Source organism: Danio rerio, chromosome 16 (assembly GCF_049306965.1).
Source record: "Danio rerio strain Tuebingen ecotype United States chromosome 16, GRCz12tu, whole genome shotgun sequence".
Taxonomy (NCBI): Eukaryota; Metazoa; Chordata; class Actinopteri; order Cypriniformes; family Danionidae; genus Danio; species Danio rerio.
In genome coordinates this window covers 51,737,501-51,760,983 of record NC_133191.1, presented here as the reverse complement: position 1 = coordinate 51,760,983, position 23,483 = coordinate 51,737,501, and the positions used below count along the sequence as shown (strand labels likewise).

Below are 23,483 nucleotides of genomic sequence, written 5' to 3'. Positions count from 1 at the left end.
TTTCCTACTAATATTAACAACAGCATGCTTGATCCACATGATTGGTTCAGGCCGGGGCGCGTCCGGCCAAACTCCTTCATCCGGGTGATGTCACGTAATTTGCGACAAACGCGGGAAGGTGATGTAATGCTCTCCACATGTAGCGAAACTATGCAAGTAGATGGCAAAATGGAAAAATGTAAGTTTGCATTCTCCTGGTTGGAGAAAGATGGGTTTAAACAGTAGCTGAAGCCTGTCGCTGAAAACAACCACATAATTTATTCTTCAAAGCTCATCTGAGTTCTGTTGCATGGTTGGGCTCCAGTGATATATTTAACTACAAATGTTTATTAACAACTGTTTATTAAATTAAACGTTTGATACTTACTAGAACTTGAGGTGCGATGGGGTCTTAAAATATTCTGAGAAGGTCTTTAAAAAGGTATTGAAATTACCTTTACGATTCCTGCATATACCCTGAAAAATATTTGAAAAAACATACAAAATTCACAGTAGGGTTAATCATTTTATTACTGTAAATTGTAGAAGTATTCCAAATAGTATCTTAAAATCTGCTCAAAATTCTAAATCAAATAAAACAAAAACACAAATATACAACTGAGCAAAAATTTATTGTAATAATTTTCCGGAGAAGTTTAATTTTAAGGCTACGTTCAGTTTTGAGTCAAGTGTGACCCTTAAAGATGGCTTGACGGATAATTATTATCGGTCTAATAGCAATATCAATTCATCTGTAATTTCTAGTTTATAAGATTTTTGTTTATATAATTTTTAAATGTCGCAGTGGGTAGCACGTTCGCCTCACAGCAAGAAGGTCGCTGGTTCGAGCCTCGGTTTCCTCCGGGTGCTCCAGTTTCCCCCACTGTCCAAAGACATGTGGTACAGGTGAATTGGGTAGGCCGAATTGTCCGTAGTGTATGAGTGTGTGTGGATGTTTCCCAGAGATGGGTTGCGGATGGAAGGGCATCCGCTGCGTAAAAACTTGCTGGCGGTTCATTGCGCTGTGACGACGCCAGATTAATAAAGGGACTAAGCCGACATGAAAATGAATGAATGAATGAATGAATGAGTAAATTTTAAAATTCTTTTTAATTTATTTGAGCACATTTACAGTAAAGCAGTAATACTGTATTTAAGTTTTCTATTTGAATATATATATATGAATGCAGCTGGGCGGCATGGTGGCTCAGAGTGCTGGCTGGGTCAGCTGGCATTTCTGTGTGGAGTTTGCATGTTCTCGTGTTGGTGTGGGTTTCCTCTGGGTGCTCTGGTTTCCCCCACAGTCCAAACACATACGCTATAGGTGAATTGAATAAACTAACTTGGTCATAGTGTATGTGTGTGAATGAGCGTGTATGGGTATTTCCCAGTACTGGGTTGCAGCTGGAATGGCATCCGCTGGGTAGAACATATTCTGGATAAGTTGGTGGACCCCTAATGAATAAAGGGACTAAGCCGAAGGAGAATTAATGAATGTATCTCTTAATGCAAAGCTGAATTTTCAGCATCATCACATAATACTTCGACAGTCTACATTGATATTATAATTCAGAAATCATTCTCATATCCTGATTTGATGCACAAGAAAGATTTATTAATTTTATATCCTATCCTGATCAATTTCTGTTGACTTTTGTTCCATTTATTGTCATTCTCTTGCATCTGTGCAGGTGTTTGTCAGCTGCAATTTCTGTGGGAAGTCTATATCATACAGCTGCTCAGCGATGCCACATCAGGGCCGTGGGTTCAGTCAGTACGGGGTCAGCGGGTCACCCACCAAGTCAAAGGTCACCAGTTGCCCGGGCTGTCGTAAACCACTCCCACGCTGTGCCCTCTGCTTAATGAACATGGGCACCCCTGTTTCCAGCTGCCCAGGTGACTGATGGATCATTTAAACTTCTGTTTGATACTATAATGTACTATAGTAATATCATATCTACAATAATATAATATTAATTTCTGAATTTCACTTATTTCATCATATCAGGCACAGGAAAAGCAGACGAGAAAGCTGATCTTACACGAGACAAAAAACTAGCGCAGTTTAATAACTGGTTTACCTGGTGTCACAACTGCCGGCATGGTGGCCATGCGGGTCATATGCTTAGCTGGTTCAGGTAAGAGCCATATTCATATACAATGCAATGATGCTGCATTTGGGGGACAGTAAATGTTTTATTTTTAAAATAAAGATAACACTTAGATTTAGCTGCTATGATTTAGCACATTTTAACACATTGCTAATATGTTTGAATATGACACTAGTGTTTAAACGCATAGCATGTTAGCATCATTTACCATTCCTAGCATGGATTTAATGCATCGATAGTGTTTCTAACTTCACATAATGCTAAATGATAATGCTAACATGTTTTTTTAACATGAATTTACACATTAATACCATGATAAATACAATGATGCTGCGTTTGGGGGTCAGTAAACTTTTTATTTTAAAAATAAAGATAACACATTGATTTAGCTACAATGATTTGGTGCTTTGTTTGCTTATGCTTTTGAGGTTTTAACACATTGCTCGTATGTTTGAAACTGTCGCTGTTGTATGCATAGCGTGCTAGCATTATTTACCATGGCTGCAAAAAATGGGTTTAATGCATTAAAAGTGTTTCTAACTTCACGTTATGCTAAATGAAAATGCTGACATGTTTTTTAACATGAATTAACACATTAATACCATGATATAACACATTAGCTCATTTTTAATCAGATTTGTAACAAATCACTGTTTTAGCATGTTTCTAACATGTTTAAAAACGCTTCTATGTTGCTACTAATTCTTATGCTGTGTTTACACCAGATGCGAAACGCGCGGATAAATCGCGATGTTCGTGCATAAATAGCCACGTGAACATTTGAGTTTACTTGCTTCATTCGCGCGTCAAACCCCGCTTCATTTGCACGTCAAATTCACTTCAGAATAGATGTGGATTCGCTTGATGGGCAGGGCTTCTATCTGCCCGGTGACTAGCTTTGTTACTAAATGGCTAACATGGATTTTATGAAGAAAATAACAGTGTTTATGTGCTTTATGAAGGCTGAAAAACAGTGTCGATAACTGCAGGGCCGTGTCTAAGTCCACTAGATCCTTTCAGAGGTGCATCCAGCTCTGTGAGCTCATAAACTCCTCCAGAAACTTAACCTGGATGATGGAGGCTTTCAGCGGTGCTTCTGACTGAGCCGAGCCCAGTTTGATTAACTTTTTGTCAGTGTCGGCTGGAGGATTTCCCCTGGGACACCAACAACAGGCGATACGTCACAATCACGCCCCCATAAGAGCAAGTTGCTGATTGGTTAACGTGGCGCGAATGTCCGCTGAAGTTCAGATTTTCAAACTCCAGCGATCAAACACTTAAAATATTCAATTCGCCTGTATCGCGCCACTCGCGCGAATCGTGCCACAGGATGTTTATTCGCATGTTTGCATTGACTTAACATGTAAATCACTTGCGCGTGACATGTGTTCCGCGTCTGGTGTGAACGCAGGATGAGAATGTGCTTAGTAGTAACTTTTCACATATTGTTAACATGCTGTTTAAACACAATTTGTCACAGCTTCCTCAATATAATATACTGGAAGCATGTTGTTATACATTGTTAGCATAAATTAACACACTAGTACCATCATAAAATACTTTTAAATTTTTTTTTTTTTGATAAACCACTGTGTTTTAACATGTTGCTTGCATGTTTTAACACACTTCTAGGATGCTGCTAATGCTTAGTATGTCCTTGCTTAGTATTATTTTTCACACATTGCTAACATGCTGTTTAAACACTATTTAACACATAGCTCCCTCACTATACTGATAGCATGTTTTAACACATTGTTAGCATGAATTAACACATTACTACCATGATATAACACATTGTTAGCTCATTTAACACATTGTTAGCTCATTTTAACAAGTTTTTAAACAAGTCAATGTTTCAGCCTGTTGCTAACATGTTTTTTCACACTTCTAGGATGCTGCTAATGCTTAGAATGTGCTTAGTATTAACTTTCCACACTTTGCTAACATGCTGTTTAAACACAATTTAACACAAAGCTTCCTCATGTTGTACTACATTGCTCGCATGAATTAAAACGTTACTACCATGATATAACATATTGTTAGCTCATTTTTTTACAAGGTTTTTAACAAATCACTGTGTGTTAGCATGTTGCATGTCTAGCATACTGCTAATGCTTAGAATGGGCTTTGTATTAACTTTTGACCCATTTCTAACATGCTGTTAACACAATTTAACACTGCTTCCTTGATGTAACATACTGCTAGCACGTTGTAACATTGTTAGCATGAATTAAAACATTAATACCATTATAAAACACATTGTTTGCAAATTTTAGCAAGGTTTTTACAGTGTTTTAACATATTGTGCTAGCATGTTTGAACACACTTCTAGCATACTGCCAATGCTTAACATGTGCTTCGTATTAAATTCTCACACATTGCTAACATGCTGTTAACACAATTTAACACACAGCTTTCTCGGTACAACATACTGCTAGCATGTTGTAAGACTTTGTTAGCATGAATTAACACCTGAATACCATGATATAACACATTGTAAGCTAATCTTGCAAGGTTTTAAACAAATCACTGTGTTTTAGCATGTTGTTAGCAAATATTAACGCATGTCTAGAATACGGCCAATGCTTAGAATGTGCTTAGTATTAACTTTTTTTATCCATTGCTAACATGCTGTTAACACATAGCTCCGTTGATAGAACATACTACTAGCATGTTGTAATACATTGTTAGCATGAATTAGCAAATTAATACCTTAATATAACACATTACTAGCTCATTTTCACAAAGGTTTTAACAAATCACTGTGTTTTACCATGTTAGGAAGTATTAACACACTTCTATAATACTGTTAACACTTAGAATTAGCATAAACTTTTCACACATTACTAACATGACAACTGACTACCAAGTTATGTTATACATCATGTGTTTTACTACATATTATTTTGTTTTGAATGTGTTTTAACAAACTGATATAATACATTGCTAGCAAGTTTTAACATGATGCTATTGTGCTAATGCTAAAGTTTTAACATGTTACTAACATGACTACAGCTAATACGTTGCTAGTATCATTTTAACACCGTTCAAATGTTTTTAACTTGTTTTAGCACATAATATCATAATGTTTTTATTGTTTGGACAATCAATTGCATGATTTTTACCTCAACATCATGGTGCTGTTATGTTGCTAGCATGATTGAACACTTCTTGAATGCCCCAAATGAGCTTAAACAACACATTATTATGTTGCTACTACATTACATAACATTTTGCTAACATGACTTACTGCATTGCTAGTATGTTTTTTCCATTACACATTGCATAATTTAATAAGTACTCATTTCCTGAAACACTAAAACCTGAACCACACTGTTCCAATTACTATGACCATTTATGTGAAGCTGCTTTGACACAATCTACATTGTAAAAGCGCTATACAAATAAAGCTGAATTGATTTTAAAAACTGATCTTTTTCTGCAGCCATTAATCCAGTCTTCTTTTATACACTAATATTTAGCATGAAGGACAGTATTTTAATGTACAGTTATTTTGTTTCTTTCCTTTCCTTCAGAGATCACAGTGAGTGTCCCGTGTCAGCGTGCACCTGTAAATGCATGCAGCTGGACACCACAGGAAACCTGGTGCCTTCAGATAGCGTATAGAAGCCTTTCTGCCTTTTGATTTCAAACTTAAATCTCCCACATACTAGAAACCAGCTACCCACGCTAGTACTGTAAGTTCCCACAGTTTCAGTGAGTCAAAGACGAGCATATGTGTCTTTCTGAAGCATTCTGCACACCTCATGTCCACGACAGGTGCTCTATTGTTGCAGAAACTAAAGCAGTTAGATAGGATTATGTTACCCGTGATTAACTCACCCACCCCACAGGCAGTTGAGCAGGGGGTCCGTGTGAATGTCTGACCAGTGCATTTGCGGTCCAGCAAATAAAACTATTTCAGTGTTGACTTGGGAAGAGAAATATTACAAAATGTTCATTTCAACTCAAGGAAAACCTTAGAGAATGCATTTGTGGGTGCATATTTATTGCAAATGACTCTAGTCTATACCACACTGAAGCTCAATCAGATGTTAAAAACTGATTTGTAAGAGAGCTAACAAAGATATTAGCATTGAGAATGTTGAATGTTTTACAAATGCAGGTCAAAAGAAATGATCTTCACTGGGAAGTTGTTCCATTAAAGTATTTTATTTGTTTAAATAACGCTTTTAACAAATTTACACCGTGATTTTGCTGATTTTTGTTTGTTTAAATGTGTAGGGTTAACAGTTCTGTTTTATTTGTTGAAAATGAAGACAATGTAAGATGACATTTTGTAGTGCTTACATTAATTTATTGCACAATCAATGCAATGACAACTTAACATCCTTACTATTTAAACGATTGTCTGATGTTTTTGAGAAAAAGAAAGAACTTTCATTGAGGGACTACTGTTATTAAACACTTTTGAGTTGTTAATGCATTTGTATTTGGGTGTGTATGTGTGTGTCTAAGTGCGTGCGTGTGTGCGTATAGCAACACAATGATATCTTTTGTTTGCTTTGGTGTACAGATTTTAAGTTTAATGAACCATGATAAAGATATGCAATAGCAATAATTAAGAGGTAAAGTTTTAGATCAAGTCACAAATATTTATTGATGGCAAAAAATATCCAACCATTTGTTATAAAAAATGTTTGATGCATAAAAAGCGTATTTTAGATGTTTTTAGAATTCAGACAGTTTTTTTTACATGGTGACTTTTTGATTATTTATTCATTTTTCTTCAGCTTAGACCCTTTATACATTATCGGAATGAACTTATCTAGCATATATTTTACACAGCGGATGCCCTTCATGCTGCAACCCAATACTGGGAAACATCCATTCACAAACATGCACTACGGCCAATTTATTTAATTCAATTCACCTATAGTGCATGTCTTTGGACAGTGGGGAAACTGGAGGAAACCCACATTTTAAAACCCAAAAAGTTAAGGTAACTCAAACCATTTGAGGAAACAAATTGCAACAAACCATTTAAGTTTAAAAACTAAACTGTGAACTTAAATGAGTACTGTGAACTTAATCCATTTAAGCAAACGAAACAATTTGTGCACAATAAACCCCAATAAATGAAGAGAATAAACCACCTGAATACTGTAAATCCCAATAAGTTAAGGCAACTCAAACCGTTGAGGAAATCGATTGCAACAAAGCATTTAAAATAAAAAACTAATCTATATTGGTACTGTGATCTTACTCCATTTAAGTATAAGTAATGAGGTATTTAATTAACTCATTACCTTCAACACTGAGTTACTCAAAACTCTTTTTAAATGAGTGCTCTAACTTTAAGAACATTTTGAGTTAACTACACTCATTTCATTTGATATAACTGTTGGCTCTTACAGTGCTTGCAAACATAGGGAGAACATGCAAACAATACAATACAATACAATACAACACAATACAATACATTACAGACTTATTGTCAGACTTGCATCTGGATTTTTTTTTGCATTACAGCATGATAAATACTCCTTACAAAGACGAAGACATACAAAGCAGCAATTCATTTTACACAGGCCTTATTCAGCTTCAAGTCAGCCTGATGTACAAATGACTTTTAATTTCTGTTTATCAAACTTGGGACTCTAAATTAGACTTGAATGGTATAAATTCATGATTTAACACATGACTAGGGTTCGAAATTATGTTCCTTGCCAGACTTCTGAGGTTCTTGTATAATAGGAATGGTCACACATTTCTCAAGAAGCTTTCCTTCTGTCTTTGAACTGATTTTAATCTGGTTCATAAACTTTTTCCGAATTATCACCAGCACAGTCTTTCGACCTACTGCCGCACAGGTGGCAGATCCATCACGCCGTCCAATTCCACCGTCAATGCTTTCGTCTCCACATACAGCAGGTCAGTAGTCCAAAAAAACAGACCCCAGGATTAGGAGTAGAACTTTCCACGTAATCATGTTTTCCACATATTCCACACAAGCATGCCTACTGACCCATCCGGGACTCAAACCAGCAACCTCTGTGCTGTGAGGCGATAGTGCGATGCACTAAGCCACGGTGTCACCCACATTTTCATGATAGTAAAGCCATTACATTTGTAGTGCTATGACCAACCAGACTGCATTTTCAAAACTTGGGACTCTGGATCTCACAAATGGTTTTTACTTGGTGTTTTTTGGGATTCATGAGTGGTAAAAAAAGGTCTGTAGGTAATATGACTTGTTAAGAACTTCATGTAACAGAATCGGCGGTTAGATCCCAGCTCAGAACAGGATAGGTGCAGTAGGATCAGTGGGTTACACATGCCTCGTGTAACCCACCTGTTCTACTGCACCCAACTTGGTCTGAACTGGGATCTAACCGCCGATTCTGTGCTTGGGAGTCAGTTGCTCTATCAAAGAGGGTCTAAAGACCATGGCTTCTAGCATCTGTCGCTATAACCTTTAGAGGTCAGAGGAGTGAGGTTTACCTGCATTGCACTTCACTAGTTGGCCTCTGTTACACTCACCACCCCAAACCTCACTCTCATCCCAGACGAGCCCCCATGTGTAACCCGCTGGTCCTACTGCACCCAACCCGGTCTGAGCTGGAATCAAACTGGGGATTCTTTGTATTAGAGTCGGTTGCTCTAACAAGGAGGCTAAAAACCATGGCTTTTAGCATCTCTCACTAGAGCACCTTTAGAGGTCAGATGAATGAGGTTTACCTGCACAGCACTTCACTAGCTGGCCTTATGCACAGTCAAACCAGTTATTGACATTTGAATGTTATTTATGGTGTAATTCAATTCAATTCAAGACCAAAAAAGGTGTTTTCTGAAGTAATTTTGGCGTAATGCGCACAGCCTGGTGTTTTTTCACCAGAGATAAACTTCCAGTGATTGGTTAATGTGTCTATTTTTAATTTCATAGGTTCCGTTTACACCATTGATGTAATGCGATTAAAATACAATCAGTTAAGTCAAGGTCTCAAAGTCAATTCCTGGAGGGCCGCAGCTCTGCACAGTTTTGCTGTAACCCTAATCAAACACAGCTGATACAACTAATCAAGGTGTTCAACATTACTATGGACAACATTACCGCAGTATTTTTAATGTGGTTTCTGCGCTAGCCTGCTGCTACTGACGCCGTTTGAACGCAAGCGAGGTCAGTAGCAGCAGGCTAGCGCAGAAACCACATCGAAAATACTGCTGTAGAATACATGGCACAGAACAAAGGAATTTAATACAGTGCTTCTTGTCTGGCCTAAGATCCACTTTATATGGTATCTCCGTCTGACTTACTACACATTAAAAGTCTGTGTGCATATACCCCAACAGCATTTATCAATAGCCTAAATCTGAGCATATGGATTATGTCATAGTTGAGTCCATTTCTCATATTGTAGCTACATTTTCTATGAACGTTAGTAATATTTTGTCATTATTAGTGTCCAATGGATTTTTTTTTATGTAAACAACTAACGTTATGTGAGTTTGGAAGGGGAGTATTTTTGTTTGTTAAACTATTCTTTTATATTTATTATTTGGGATTTCAATTTAATTTTTACAGTCTGGTTAAACGTATTATTATAAAAAAAATAACATGATTCCACAGCTTCAAACAACGTATAGTATTTTTTTTTACAGTTTTTTTTTATGCTATGCTAAACTCCGCCCGACAGGAAATGCGATGATCTCATTGGCTCCTTGTTAGAAGAACAAGCGTGTTAGCCAATATGCATCAAGTATAATTGGTTAATCAGATCTTTCCTCCCGCCCACTGCTTTTACAGCAACATCTGTCACTCGGCGTAAAACACTGGAGAGTTTGGTGTTTGCTCCAGAACTTTGCGTCGAGTTTTATTCGGTTTTACAGGCAATGACAGGCTAGAACGCAGACGACAAATACAGAGGAAGGAAAGTTCAATAATAGAGCGTTTTTTTTCGCACTAACGCGCTTTCAGTTCTCGTTGTAGAGTTTATTATTGTGTCTCTATAAGTACATCAGTGACTCCAGACTTGAACCGGTTACTCTCTGTGATGGACTGAGAGGAGAAATAATTGATTCTTCTCTTTAAGACACAACAGGAGTTCTTCATCATAATCGTCATCATTATCACATGCTGTAAATATGAAGCAGGTCACCAAACCCACAAGAAATCACTCAGAGAATCACTTTGTAACATCAGGAAGAGGTAAGAGTTATTATTATTAAGTGTTTCTTATTTTGTAAATACATAAAGCATTCATTTTAAGCTTTTGTAACTTTAGTTGTTGTTATTTATGTTCATTAACACTCAGTAACTCGTATTTAATATGTGTACTTGTTTTTGCACTAGGCTATATGATTTCTTTGAGACCTGTTGTACTGTATGTACAGTTGGGTTAACCCTTGTGCCTTTTTATGGACAGTTTTGCCTTTTTCATTTTATTTCATTTGTATTTAATTAATTTATTTTTATATTGTTTTGTTTGTTAATGCAAACAGCATAACCTAAATATAGTCCAAAAGAATCCCTTTCATTGAAATGTTAATATTTCACCCTCAATTCCTGTCAGAAATCTATTTTATATTATGTAAACATTAAACTAATTACAGTTCAACAATAATTAATAAAATCAATATTTTTATACCATTTAATTAATGTATTCTTTGACAAAGTTTTATATATATATATATATATATATATATATATATATATATATATATATATATATATATATATATATATATATATATATATATATTTTTTTTAATTATTAAAAAAATAATAATAATTTTACTTATAACTTAATATATATTTTTTTCCAGAACAACCCCTTTCCCAACAGTTTTACCCCTTACACACAAGGGGATACATAAAAAAAAAATATATATATATGAAATTATAACAAAAAATAAAAATAAAAGATGCTGCCAGCATAATTACTTTACAGGGGATGCATTTGTACATCAAGTTACATTGTGTTGCATTGTAGTTACATCAAATTACAGTGATGATAGGTTAAGCAATCTCTAAATATACATATCTAAGTATGTCATAATACTTTTCCATCTCTTCAGAAAAATATCAGTCTTCATTTGTAGACATGCAGTCATTTTTTTCCATTATATACACCTGTTTAAGTCTCTGAATCCACCGAGCCACCTTTGGAGAACTTTCTTCTGTCCAATGTACTGTTATCATTTTTTTTTTTGCAACCAGTAATAATATCCTAAAGACAAATCTTGTTTCCTTATTAAATATTTTATTGGGCAATGCTCCTAGTAAGCACATAACGGATTGAGGGTTATTTCTATATCTAATATTTTATCTATTTCTTTTTTAATATTTTTCCAAAATTCTTGAATCATAGGACAGTCCCAATATTTTATATTTGATGTTGCTTATATTTATGTTTTATTGGCAAGGCTTGTTGTTGCAAAATTATAACCTTTTTATTACTTTGCACCTTTTTGACACCATTTTCTCAGGTTTGAAGTGAGCAAATACTTTGATTTCCTCCTGTTTTCAGCTTTTGAGCACTGCTGGTGAAATAATTAAAATTACTGCATTGCTATGGAAATTACCTGTTGTTGTATGTGATTTGTTTTCAGTTTTTTATGTGACTGCATTAAAATTATTAGAGTTATTTATAATATTTATCTTATCAAGATAATAAATCTGATTTGCAGTTAATTTGTGGAAAATAATAGTTTTATTATTATTATTATCATTATTATTGTTTATAAAAATCAGCATTGGCAATAACTAAAGCTACTGTACTTTGCTTTTTTTTTTCAACTCATCAAAATGAATGAATTTCTGATAGTACTCATCATGCCTGGTGCTTATAAAGACATTTATGTCAGCAAAGTATTTTGATGACACAATACATTTTTGTCTTCTCTTCTTAGGACTTATTTGACCTAAAACTTGACCCACAGGAGTTAAATAATCAAAGAAGACAATTCATCTTTAATCCATGTAACATATTGCACAGTGCCCCCAACCATCATCATGAATTCCTTACAATAAAACAAGCATTGTTCAGAAAATAAAAAGTAAATGTTAATTTAGAAAGTGACACCCAGATCCAGACCAACACCTCATTACTGTGGTCATCTGAGGCACTGAAACCAATACTACACTAACATTGTAATATAATGACAGTAAATGCATTAAAAGTGATATGTCCTAGTCAGTGATTTTCATCTTATGTGTCATCAGTAGCCCACTCGTTTAACCGATGAGTTGTCCTACAGTAAGCATATTGCTAATATTATTATTAGGGATGCATAATATGGAAATGGACTGATAATAATATAATAACAAATAAAATGGACTGATACCAATAACTAACAACACTTATGAAGGCGGATAATCAATATAAATGTTGATAAATGCAAATGTTCATGTACATTTTTGCAAGCCTTGCTTAAAAATATTATATATATATGCATACAAATACATTTTTATTTGATTTTATTTTCACTCACTATCCTTCGGGGTTGTCACAGTGGAATGAACCACCTATTATTTAATTTGATTTAATTTGATTGCAATTTATTTAATTTTATTTTCACTCACCTTCCTTCAGCTTAGTCCATGATTTATTAGGAGTTGCCACAGCAGAATGGACCGTCAACTACTCTGGCATATGTTTTAAGCAGCAGTTGATAATATTTCACTAGATGTTTTTAGGATTCTAGTGTTTAACTAGGTTAATTAGGTTAACTTGGCAGGATAGAGTAATTAGGCAAGTCATTGCGTAAAGGCTGATTTATACTTCTGCGTCAAACGGCGGCGTATGCTACGGCGCTGACGCATAGCCTTTCACCGTGGCCGTCTGCGTCGCTGACGTGCACCTCTCAAAAAATAGGCTCGTTTGAGGTGCGCCTCGCCTTGACTGCATTGTAAACGAGAGCAGGCGTGCGCAGTAAGAGGAGGGCTCAAAAATTACATCAGAAGTCGGACACCTGCTGAATCTCGCTGTTTAGCCACCTGGAAACGTCACCAGTGGCGGAGATCTCGTTCGCGTTTTTTATCGCAGACGAATGACCTCATGAAAAAATACTATGGTGATTTGTAGTAAATATTATAACATTTTTGAACATGTTTATTCAGTATTGGGTTGTGTTTATAGTTGTTGTGATACCAGAACTATAAAATTTAAATAGGCTATTTTATAACATGGTTCAAAAGCACTACAGTATACATTACTATAGTATTTTTTAATGTGGGAGTGGATGCAATAGAAATATCACTGTTTTTACAGAGATGGTCAGAATTACAGAAGATGAACCGCTCATTAACTAAAAGGGTGTATTAAAAATATAATTATGTAGGCTATATTCAACAAACGTTAAAAGAATAACAAAATAAACAGCTTATACAGCAAGAAAACTTTCAAGAAACCTAATTTGGCTACATTATAAATGAAGTAGCCATAGATGCTTTTGAGTGACAAGTCATGACAAATGTTTGTTTGACAAATAAATTCTTAGGGGGTTAATTATATTGACATGCTTATTAGGTCTATATAAACTGCTTTTAGTCCAGCCAGACTAAAATAAATAGCCCAAGACTTTCTCCAGAATAAAAACTATTAGACTGTAGGAAAAACTGTGGAAATGTTCTTGGTCTATTAAACATGACTTTTGACTTCACATACATATACATATACATATGTGTGTGTGTGTGTGTGTGTGCGTGTGTGTCTTGTTTACTACACCCTTTTCACTTCTCATATGAAACCACACAAAGATGCGGCATAATGACAAAACAGTCTGATTATCTTTGTATTTCTGAATATATGTATATATTAGATTGACTTTAATCGAATAATGCTGCATAAAAATTACAATACAAAATTCACACAAACATACAAAAAGTGAAAATGACAACAAACAGGATTTAAGACTGAGAGAGAAATATAATACAGCACACACACATCCTAATGATTTATTAATAACATTTAGTTATATTGGATAGGTCACGTTATGTTTTACAAAGATGTGTTTTGTTTTTGTTTGCGTGTAAATCTAAATAAATAACCATATTTGATGCTCTTTATGACTTTTTTTTTAATTATCAACGAAAATACAAAAAAGGTATTCAACAAATCCAGGTATAAACCTTAGTAAAACAAGATAATAAAGTGTAATGTGTCAGTCTCATCCAATGAGCATTCAGCTGTGTCGTCAGCCAGTCGTTTCCCATCATGCTTTTAGTGAGCGCAGTCTTTTGAGAGCAACTGCGGCCGACTGCTCTATCCGAGGTACCCGCCTCGCGATCGCGAGAGTTTTTTGGCGCACGTCAGCGTGACATCAGAGCGAGGCGAAGGCAAGGCGGACACATTTCTAACCGGCATGCATCTTGCGGTGATCACCGGTGATCGATTCTGCGCAGATTTTGGTCAAGTCAAACGAGCCTAATGTAACTACACGTCGCAATGACGCGTAGCGCAAGCTCTGTGATTGGTCGGCTTGGTAGCGCTGACGAGTCTGGGCGGGACCGAGAGCCGCGCGAATGGTGCGAGCCTGATGGAGCGATTGTTTACAAGTGTGGAGTCCCGTGAAGGAGCTCCGGATGGAAAGTTTTGTTTTGTGTTTACCTCATAGTTAAAGTTGTTGCACGTCCGCCCGTTGCTGCCTCAAAATGAGTAACAGTAGGACTAGTTTTTCAGCAGGATTAATTTTTCATAAAGTAACAGTAGGACTTTTTAAAGCAATCACACATTCAAGGCAGCATGATAATGATAAATGTTATTCATTGTTAGTATTATTGTCATCTTCGTCATCATTCATATTTTATAATTATTAAACATTCATTTTGGAATTATTGCGCAAATATCAATTCATCACAGCATTAGTTAGATGATTGTTTCTGGTTTTTGTCAGTGCTAATTGATGTTTTCGTTTAAATATTTTTTTATTGATTTTCAGTTTTTCAAATGGGAAAGAACAACAATACAAACCCCAAACCCATACCAATCCAACCGCGGGATAGCGCTCGCATTAGCCAAAAATGAACAAATCTACAATTGCACATGTAGGTTTAAAAACAAATACAAAGAAATAATAATTATTATAACAATATAAACAATAAATAAAAATTAAAAAACATACAGAAATAATAATAATAAAAATATAATAAATAAAAAAGAGAGAAAAAAAGAAAAAGCAATTATTCAACTAACATATAACCATACACACCATATTTACAGCAAAATCAAATAATTTGAGATTTTCCACAAAATCAATAAAAGGTTGCCACACCTTAAAAAATTTCCCCTCCGACCCTGATTTTTTCTAAATAAAGAAGAGACATAATTTCTCTAATCCACTGAGCATGAGTAGGAGGATGAGAATCCTTCCATTTTAGCTAAATAGCCCTACGTGCCAATAATGTCGAAAAAGCAATTATTTTACACTTTGAAGAAGGCAACTGTATATCCTCTGAAGTAACCCCAAATAGTGCCACCTGTGGATCTGGATCTAGCTTGTGCTGAATTGATGTTGTTTTCAAATACAATGAATCTTTTAATATACAAGTTGCAGTGGTGCTTATTCATTTTTGATGGGTGCTCCTAAATTTTTACTGGTGCTCCTAAAATTTTTGAAATTGGGAGCACTGCCAATTTCAACCCCAGCATTAGACAAATAATGTGTTTTTTTATTTATTCTTATTTTTATTTATTTATTGTTCTGTCATTATTTCTGTTTAAATGTCAAAAACATTCACTTATTTAAGCACAAAGAGAGAAATGTACTATTGTTTGTTTTTGTTATATTATTTTGTGCTGTAATAATTAGTTACAGAGCAGCAATAAATAACACTGTAAAATATAAGGAGTTTTCATCTTATTTTCTAAACTTGTGTGGTTTGAAATTAACAAATGCATAATAATCGGGATAGCTGTGAAACCGTGATTATTAATCGGGATAACTGTGAAACCATGATTATTTCTCGGACTATAATCGTACAACTAAAATCTATAATCGTTGCATCCCTAATATGTAGTATACAGTGCGTGCTTGACAATACCCACTACTAGTTAGTAAGCAAGTCGGTGGCTAAGTGGTTAACACCGTCGCCTCACAGCAAGAAGGTTGCTGGGTCCCAGTTGGGATTTTTTTTGTGGAGTTTGCATGTTCTCTCCATGTTGGCGTCGGTTTCCTCAGAGTGCTCCGGTTTCCCCCACAGTCCAAAGACATGCGCTATACAGATAGGTGAATTGGAGGAACTAAATTGGCCGTAGTGTATGAGTGCTTGTGTGAATGTGAAAGTGTATGGGTGTTTTCCAGTACTGGGTTGCAGCTGGAAGGGCATCCTCTGCGTAAAACATATGCTGGAATAATTAGAAGTTCATTCTGCTGTGGCAACCTCTGATAAATAAGAGACTAAGCCGAAGGAAAATTATTGTAATGAATAGTAAGCAGTAGGGATGCCACGGTTCTCAATAAATTATTGAACCGTTCGGTACGACCTCCATGGTTCAATACGCGCTTGTGAATTGCGGTTTCTTGGTTTTGCGTTTAAATTATTTATGCGCGTTTTATATTTACCCGAATTGACTGTGTGCCTGTACGTCCATGAGCTGAGATGAGGAAACTCCTCCCCGCGAGTAAATATCCAATCACTATGCTCTAAAGTTAGGGGGTGCTTGACCATCATTCCACAGTTTAACATGGCGAGCGGCGGTGAAGTGAAGCTGAGGCAACAGTACAAGGAAGCGCTGGCGAAGTGAGGCAACAGTATGAGAAAGCGCCGGCGTCTTTATAAGTGTGAGGACATTATTTGCTGGTAGGTATAATGCCAATATAGAAAAAACCGGTGAACAAAAAACTGTGTGCAAGCATTGTTTTACACATATAACCATGACTGCACATCTGCAGCGCCGTCACCCAGCAATATCACTGTCTGAAGGCAGAATAGCAGAGAAGGTAATAAAGTCCTCCAAATAGCAACAATCCCTCGCTGAATCTTTCAAGCAAACATCCCCAACTGGTTCCGAAAGACACATTGAATAACAAAGGCAATGCGGGTGTTTACTGCTAAAGATTTGCAGCCGTTTTCAGTGATGGAAGATGTGGGCATTTGTCATCTTATAAAAGCACTCGATCTGCGTTACAGACTTCGCATTTTTTCAGCTCCGAGGTAATTAAGATGGTTTATTTATATTTACTGAAGTACAAATATGTTTATTTGAAATGGCCAATTTATCTTTATTAACTTCACATGTGTGTTTATTTTCAAAGTGTAGGATTTTATGTCTTCCCCAGTTTGTACATGGGCTACCAGCAGTTGTGAGATTTCAGTGTTCATTTTTTTATGGAATACACTAGGAACTAGTGTACTTTTCTTGGCTTTTAAGTAAAGCAAAATGAGTATTGCAATAAATCGTTTTTCTCTTTTTTTTCCTTAACCTCTTACTGTTCCTTTTGCCTTTTGAATTAAAAAAAAAAGCCATGAAAACCGAACCGAACCGAAAACTGTGTTTAGAAACCGAGGTATGTATTGAACCGTGGGCTAACTGTATTGTTGCATCCCTAGTAAGCAGGCATTCTGCATATAGCCATCATCTCAACTGTTCACTCAAAAAACAAAGATTAAAAATCAAAATGAGCTGGAACAACACAATCCTTGAGATTTATTAGGGACAACTTAATAGTTCTATGTTCAGTCCACTTAAATGAGTTTACTTAATCTGTTCATATTGGGACAACATGAATGAAATGTGTTGAACCCTGCATTTTTTACAGTCTATCATTAGCATGGAATTTCAAAATCTACATTTTGACGTCCTGCTCTTACACTGTCAGGCCCGGATTGGCTAATCGGGAGGACCGGGAGAGTTCCCGGTGGGCCGGTCCGTTTTTTGGCCGTGGGGGCCGGTGTTTCTAGCTGCTTGCACTCTCAGCAGTCGCACGTTTTTTTTTCATTGATTTATTTATTTGACCATAGCCTCACTCTTTTTATTCATTATTTTGCCGCAGCTCCGCTCTTTTTATTTATTGTCTCGCAGTCCCATGAGCAAAATACAGCCTGCAGGTTAATAATGAGCTAACTATCATTCCGGCCTCGAAAGCATAACAACGCCATTGTGGTCCAGTGGTCAGCTTGTTGCATTATGACGTCGTCGATACGTGTTCGATCCTCACCTGAGTACATCTTTTTTTTTTCTTTTTTTTTCTTTTTTATTGTTAAGACATATAAAACTATAAGGTTGTTGAACATTTGAAGTTTTAAAGCAGCTGTTTTCTTGAAAAAGATGTGATAATGTAATTAGAAACTGAATTGGAAATGATCTTATTTTAATATAGTCAGTCGTGAACTGAGGTGGGCCGGTCTAATGCTTGAAACTCCAGGGCTGAAAAGGAGTCCCACTCCGGCCCTGTACACAGTAGTACACACAATATCATTGTCTGCTGGATCAGGCCAGGCCGGCTGTACCTATTAAGCAGTCGAGCTCTGTCTATCTGCCGTCCTCGTGGAGTGTGCAGATTTGCATTTGAAACGCTTCTCATCCACACAAAGCCCTGCAGCTGCTTCTCTGCAATCTGCAAGTGAATGTCGTGATGTCACCTAATAAGTGCACTCAGAAAAGGTGTGTGTACTGGCCTGAAAATGTTGATGCTTATTATTATTCAGACTGATTTCTAAAGGCTGTACTGTAACCGGAAATTTTAAAGAGATTGTTTTCTTTCTGTACAGATATGTAAAATACAGGGTATATAAATGTATAAAGGCGAAAGCGACAGAGGCATTTTTTGTGTCGCCTCTTTTGCATAGGCTTTGACATTTGTGTTTGCAGAGCCGGAGAGCAGAGCAAACACTGTGGGATGATGCAGGCGAGTTGTTTTGAGTTTCAGCTGCCGGTGCTGCATGTGTGTACACGCATGTGGCTTTCACTGTGAAAGGTTTCACTTCGTTTCATTTCCTTCACTCGGTGCCTTCAGAGTGTAACTTTAATGTGAGAACAGTCATTTGTAGTCATTTAGTGGGTTTTTGCTTAAATGTGTATGATGCTTTTATTCTAAAGTTTGTTTTTGTTTTGTTATATTATATTATATTATATTATATTATATTACATTATATTATATTATATTATATTATATTATATTATATTATATTATATTATATTATATTATATTATATTATATTGTATTGTATTGTATTATATTATATATTATTATATATTATTTTATATATTATATTATATTGAATTATATATTATTATGTTATTATATTATATTATATTATATATTATTTTATATAGCATGTTATTTTATATTATATTATATATTTTATATATTATATTATATTATATTACATTATGCTATATTATTTTATATATTACGTTATATTGTATTATGTTATTCTATTCTTTTATTTTATTTTATTTTATTAAATTATATTATAATATATTATACTATATATTATGTTATATGATATTTTGTTTTCTGATACTATGTTTTATTATATTATATTATTCTATATTATATTAGTATTACAAAAGTAATTACCAACAGATTATATTTATTAAATTGGATAACATTATATTCAAACTAATTCACATAATATTAAATTTATAGATAATTTTATATAATTTAATAATGTTGTAAAATAGTGATATTTATTATTTTCTGTTATGATTTTTTTTTTTTTACTTGTAAGTCACTTTAGACATTTAGTGGATTTGCGCTTATATGTCTATGAGGTTTTTATTATAAAGTTTGTTTTGTTGTGTAATATATTATATTATATTATATTATATTATATTATATTATATTATATTGTATTGTATTGTATTATATTATATTGTATTATATTATATTGTATTGTAAGGTATTATATTATATTATATTATATTATATTATATTATATTATATTATATTATATTGTATTGTATTGTATTATATTATTATATATTATTTTATATATTATATTATATTGAATTATATATTATTATATTATTATGTTATTAAATAATATTATATATTATTTTATATAGCATGTTATTTTATATAATATTATATATTTTATATATTATATTATATTATATTACATTATGCTATATTATTTTATATATTATGTTATATTGTATTATGTTATTCTATTCTTTTATTTTATTTTTATTTTATTAAATTATATTATAATATATTATACTATATATTATGTTATATGATATTTTGTTTTCTGATACTATGTTTTATTATATTATATTATTCTATATTATATTAGTATTACAAAAGTAATTACCAACAGATTATATTTATTAAATTGGATAACATTATATTCAAACTAATTCACATAATATTAAATTTATAGATAATTTTATATAATTTAATAATGTTGTAAAATAGTGATATTTATTATTTTCTGTTATGATTTTTTTTTTTTTACTTGTAAGTCACTTTAGACATTTAGTGGATTTGCGCTTATATGTCTATGAGGTTTTTATTATAAAGTTTGTTTTGTTGTGTAATATATTATATTATATTATATTATATTATATTATATTATATTATATTGTATTGTATTATATTATATTGTATTATATTATATTGTATTGTAAGGTATTATATTATATTATATTATATTATATTATATTATATTATATTATATTATATTGTATTGTATTGTATTATATTATTATATATTATTTTATATATTATATTATATTGAATTATATATTATTATATTATTATGTTATTAAATAATATTATATATTATTTTATATAGCATGTTATTTTATATAATATTATATATTTTATATATTATATTATATTATATTACATTATGCTATATTATTTTATATATTATGTTATATTGTATTATGTTATTCTATTCTTTTATTTTATTTTTATTTTATTAAATTATATTATAATATATTATACTATATATTATGTTATATGATATTTTGTTTTCTGATACTATGTTTTATTATATTATATTATTCTATATTATATTAGTATTACAAAAGTAATTACCAACAGATTATATTTATTAAATTGGATAACATTATATTCAAACTAATTCACATAATATTAAATTTATATATATATATATATTTTTTTTACTTGTAAGTCACTTTAGACATTTAGTGAATTTGCGCTTATATGTCTATGAAGTTTTTATTATAAAGTTTGTTTTTGTTGTGTAATTTTATATTATATTATATTATATATTATATTATATTATATTATATTATATTATATTATATTATATTATATTATATTATATTATATTATATTATATTATTCATTCATTCATTCATTCATTTTCTTGTCGGCTTAATATTAATCTGGGGTCACCACAGCGGAATGAACCGCCAACTTATCCAGCAAGTTATTACGCAGCGGATGCCCTTCCAGCCGCAACCCATCTCTGGAAAATATATTATATTATATTATGTTAAATTAAATAATATTATATGATATTATATTATGTTTTATTATTCATTCATTCATTTTCTTGTCGGCTTAGTCCCTTTATTAATCTGAGGTCACCACAGCAGAATGAACCACCAACTTATTCAGCAAGTTTTTACGCAGTGGATGCCCTTCCAGCAGCAACCCATCTCTGGGAAACATCCACACACATTCACACACACACTCATACACTACGGAGAATTTAGCTTACCCAATTCACCTGTACCTCATGTCTTTGGACTGTGGGGGAAACCAGAGCACCCGGAGAAAACCACGCGAAGGCAGGGAGAACATGCTAACTTTACACAGAAACGCCAACTGAGCCGAGGTTCGAACAAGCGACTATCTTGCTGTAAGGCGACAGCACTACCTACTGTGCCACTGCCTCGCCATTATGTTTTATTATATTATATTATATTATATTATATTATATTATATTATATTATATTATATTATATTATATATAACAATATATACTATATTATACATATAATAATTGGTATTGTTATATTATTAATATTGTATCTGGAATAATAATATTAATAATAATAATAATAATAATAATAATAATAATAATGATATATGTGTTGTTCTTTCACATATAATTTCATTCATGTTTTTGTTTGTGCTACACAGATGAGTGATGTATGTAATCTTGTGTAGCCTGTTTATTAATTTACTGTTTTATTACTGTCATAAACAATTTCACACATTCATGAATAATAAAACTGGCAAAAAGATGACCTTAAAAGAAAACTTGCAAATCAGCAAGTTTTGCATGGTCAAACCCCAGCTGCTTTTGTCTCCAAAGTTTACATAAGAAGTTTCCGTTTCATCATAAATAGTGCTTTCTCGTTCTGTTATGACAATTAAGGGCAAAGTTGATGAGTTTTTGCTGCTTCCTCTGCGTCAGTGCAGTGCAGTAATGTCTTCTGTCATGGTCTGCTGCACACATAATAACTAAAACTAAAACCCCTGCTGTGTGTTTTTCCTCAAAGCTCGACAGATGCCTGCGCTGGACAATCTACCGGAGCAGTACCTGACAGGACACTGGCCTCGAGAGCAGAACCAGCCCCAGCCGGCCTGCATGACTGATAAAGCCACACAGGTGAGTCCTGCTTATCTCAGGATCAGAATGAGCTTCATTCACCACATGTGCGCTAGCACACAAGGACATATTTGTGGTTTACAGGAGCTCAGGGTACATACATGCATATCAACACAAGGGGACAGAAAAACATTTAAATAGGTTTTATGAATATTGTTCAAATTTACTACCCTCTTGTTATGTTAGGGGCTGTTTTTGCCCCGTTTACTTTTTAAAATCCCATTATAACAATATTTCTTGATTGCAAATCCAAAATAAAATAAAATAGTGAATTTAATGTAACGTTTCCACTAGGGTTGGGCGATGTTGACCAATTTGGCATCGTATGATGTTTAATGTGAAACATCGTGATAGAAGATGGCATCGTCGTCGTAGGTGGCGGGTGGGGCTGGTTGTTAAATATCAATGAATAAATACCGAATTAATTCATTGTAGCCTACCGTTTTCATTACCTTACCCACATGGTCTTTGCTTTACCCATAACCAAACCATAAATAAATAAAGTTACACACAAATGACCACCTGTGCATCACTTTTTTCCGCGGGACTCTGGCATGAATAGGCAGAGTGATCTGTGTCGTTTTAATGGCTTTTCCCACAGCTGGTGGAGGAGACGAGAGTTTGGTTGGAGTTCACTGTAGTGCAGTGGTCCCCAACCCCTGGGTCGTGGACCGGTACCGGTCCGTGGATCAATCAGTACCGGGCCGCACAAGAATGAATTATCTTTAAGTTGGCAGATAAAGTAGCTGCATTTAAAGCCAAACTGGATTTGTGGGGACGGCGCGTGAACAGAGGCATATTGGATTTGCATGATATGTGTGTGTGTGCGGGCGCTCACTGGCTGTTTCATGGGCACATGCAAAGCTTGAAGGTAAACAAACATCCGCTTA

General features: G+C 33.9%; 2 protein-coding genes and 1 long non-coding RNA gene across 4 annotated transcripts in view; 2 read left to right on the top strand and 1 right to left on the bottom strand.

Annotated features, from left to right (window-relative positions):
• Positions 1-6,533, top strand: part of mios (missing oocyte, meiosis regulator, homolog (Drosophila)) — a 28,576-nt gene extending 22,043 nt beyond the window's left edge. The window contains 3 exon segments of the mRNA NM_201333.1: positions 1,671-1,875; positions 1,988-2,117; positions 5,627-6,533. Of these exon segments, the coding sequence (NP_958490.1) occupies positions 1,671-1,875; positions 1,988-2,117; positions 5,627-5,717 (426 nt within the window). The 3' untranslated portion in view covers positions 5,718-6,533.
• Positions 1-23,483, bottom strand: part of LOC141378323 (uncharacterized) — a 121,499-nt gene that overhangs the window by 24,780 nt on the left and 73,236 nt on the right. The window lies entirely within an intron of this gene.
• The window catches only part of glcci1b (glucocorticoid induced 1b), a 31,944-nt gene continuing 18,316 nt past the window's right edge, over positions 9,856-23,483 (top strand). For both annotated transcript variants that reach the window (XM_021467027.3, XM_021467028.3), the window contains exons 1-2: positions 9,856-10,260; positions 22,484-22,593. In XM_021467027.3, coding sequence (XP_021322702.1) covers positions 10,197-10,260; positions 22,484-22,593 — 174 coding nt within the window. In that variant the 5' untranslated portion in view covers positions 9,856-10,196. The remainder of the gene's footprint in view (positions 10,261-22,483; positions 22,594-23,483) is intronic.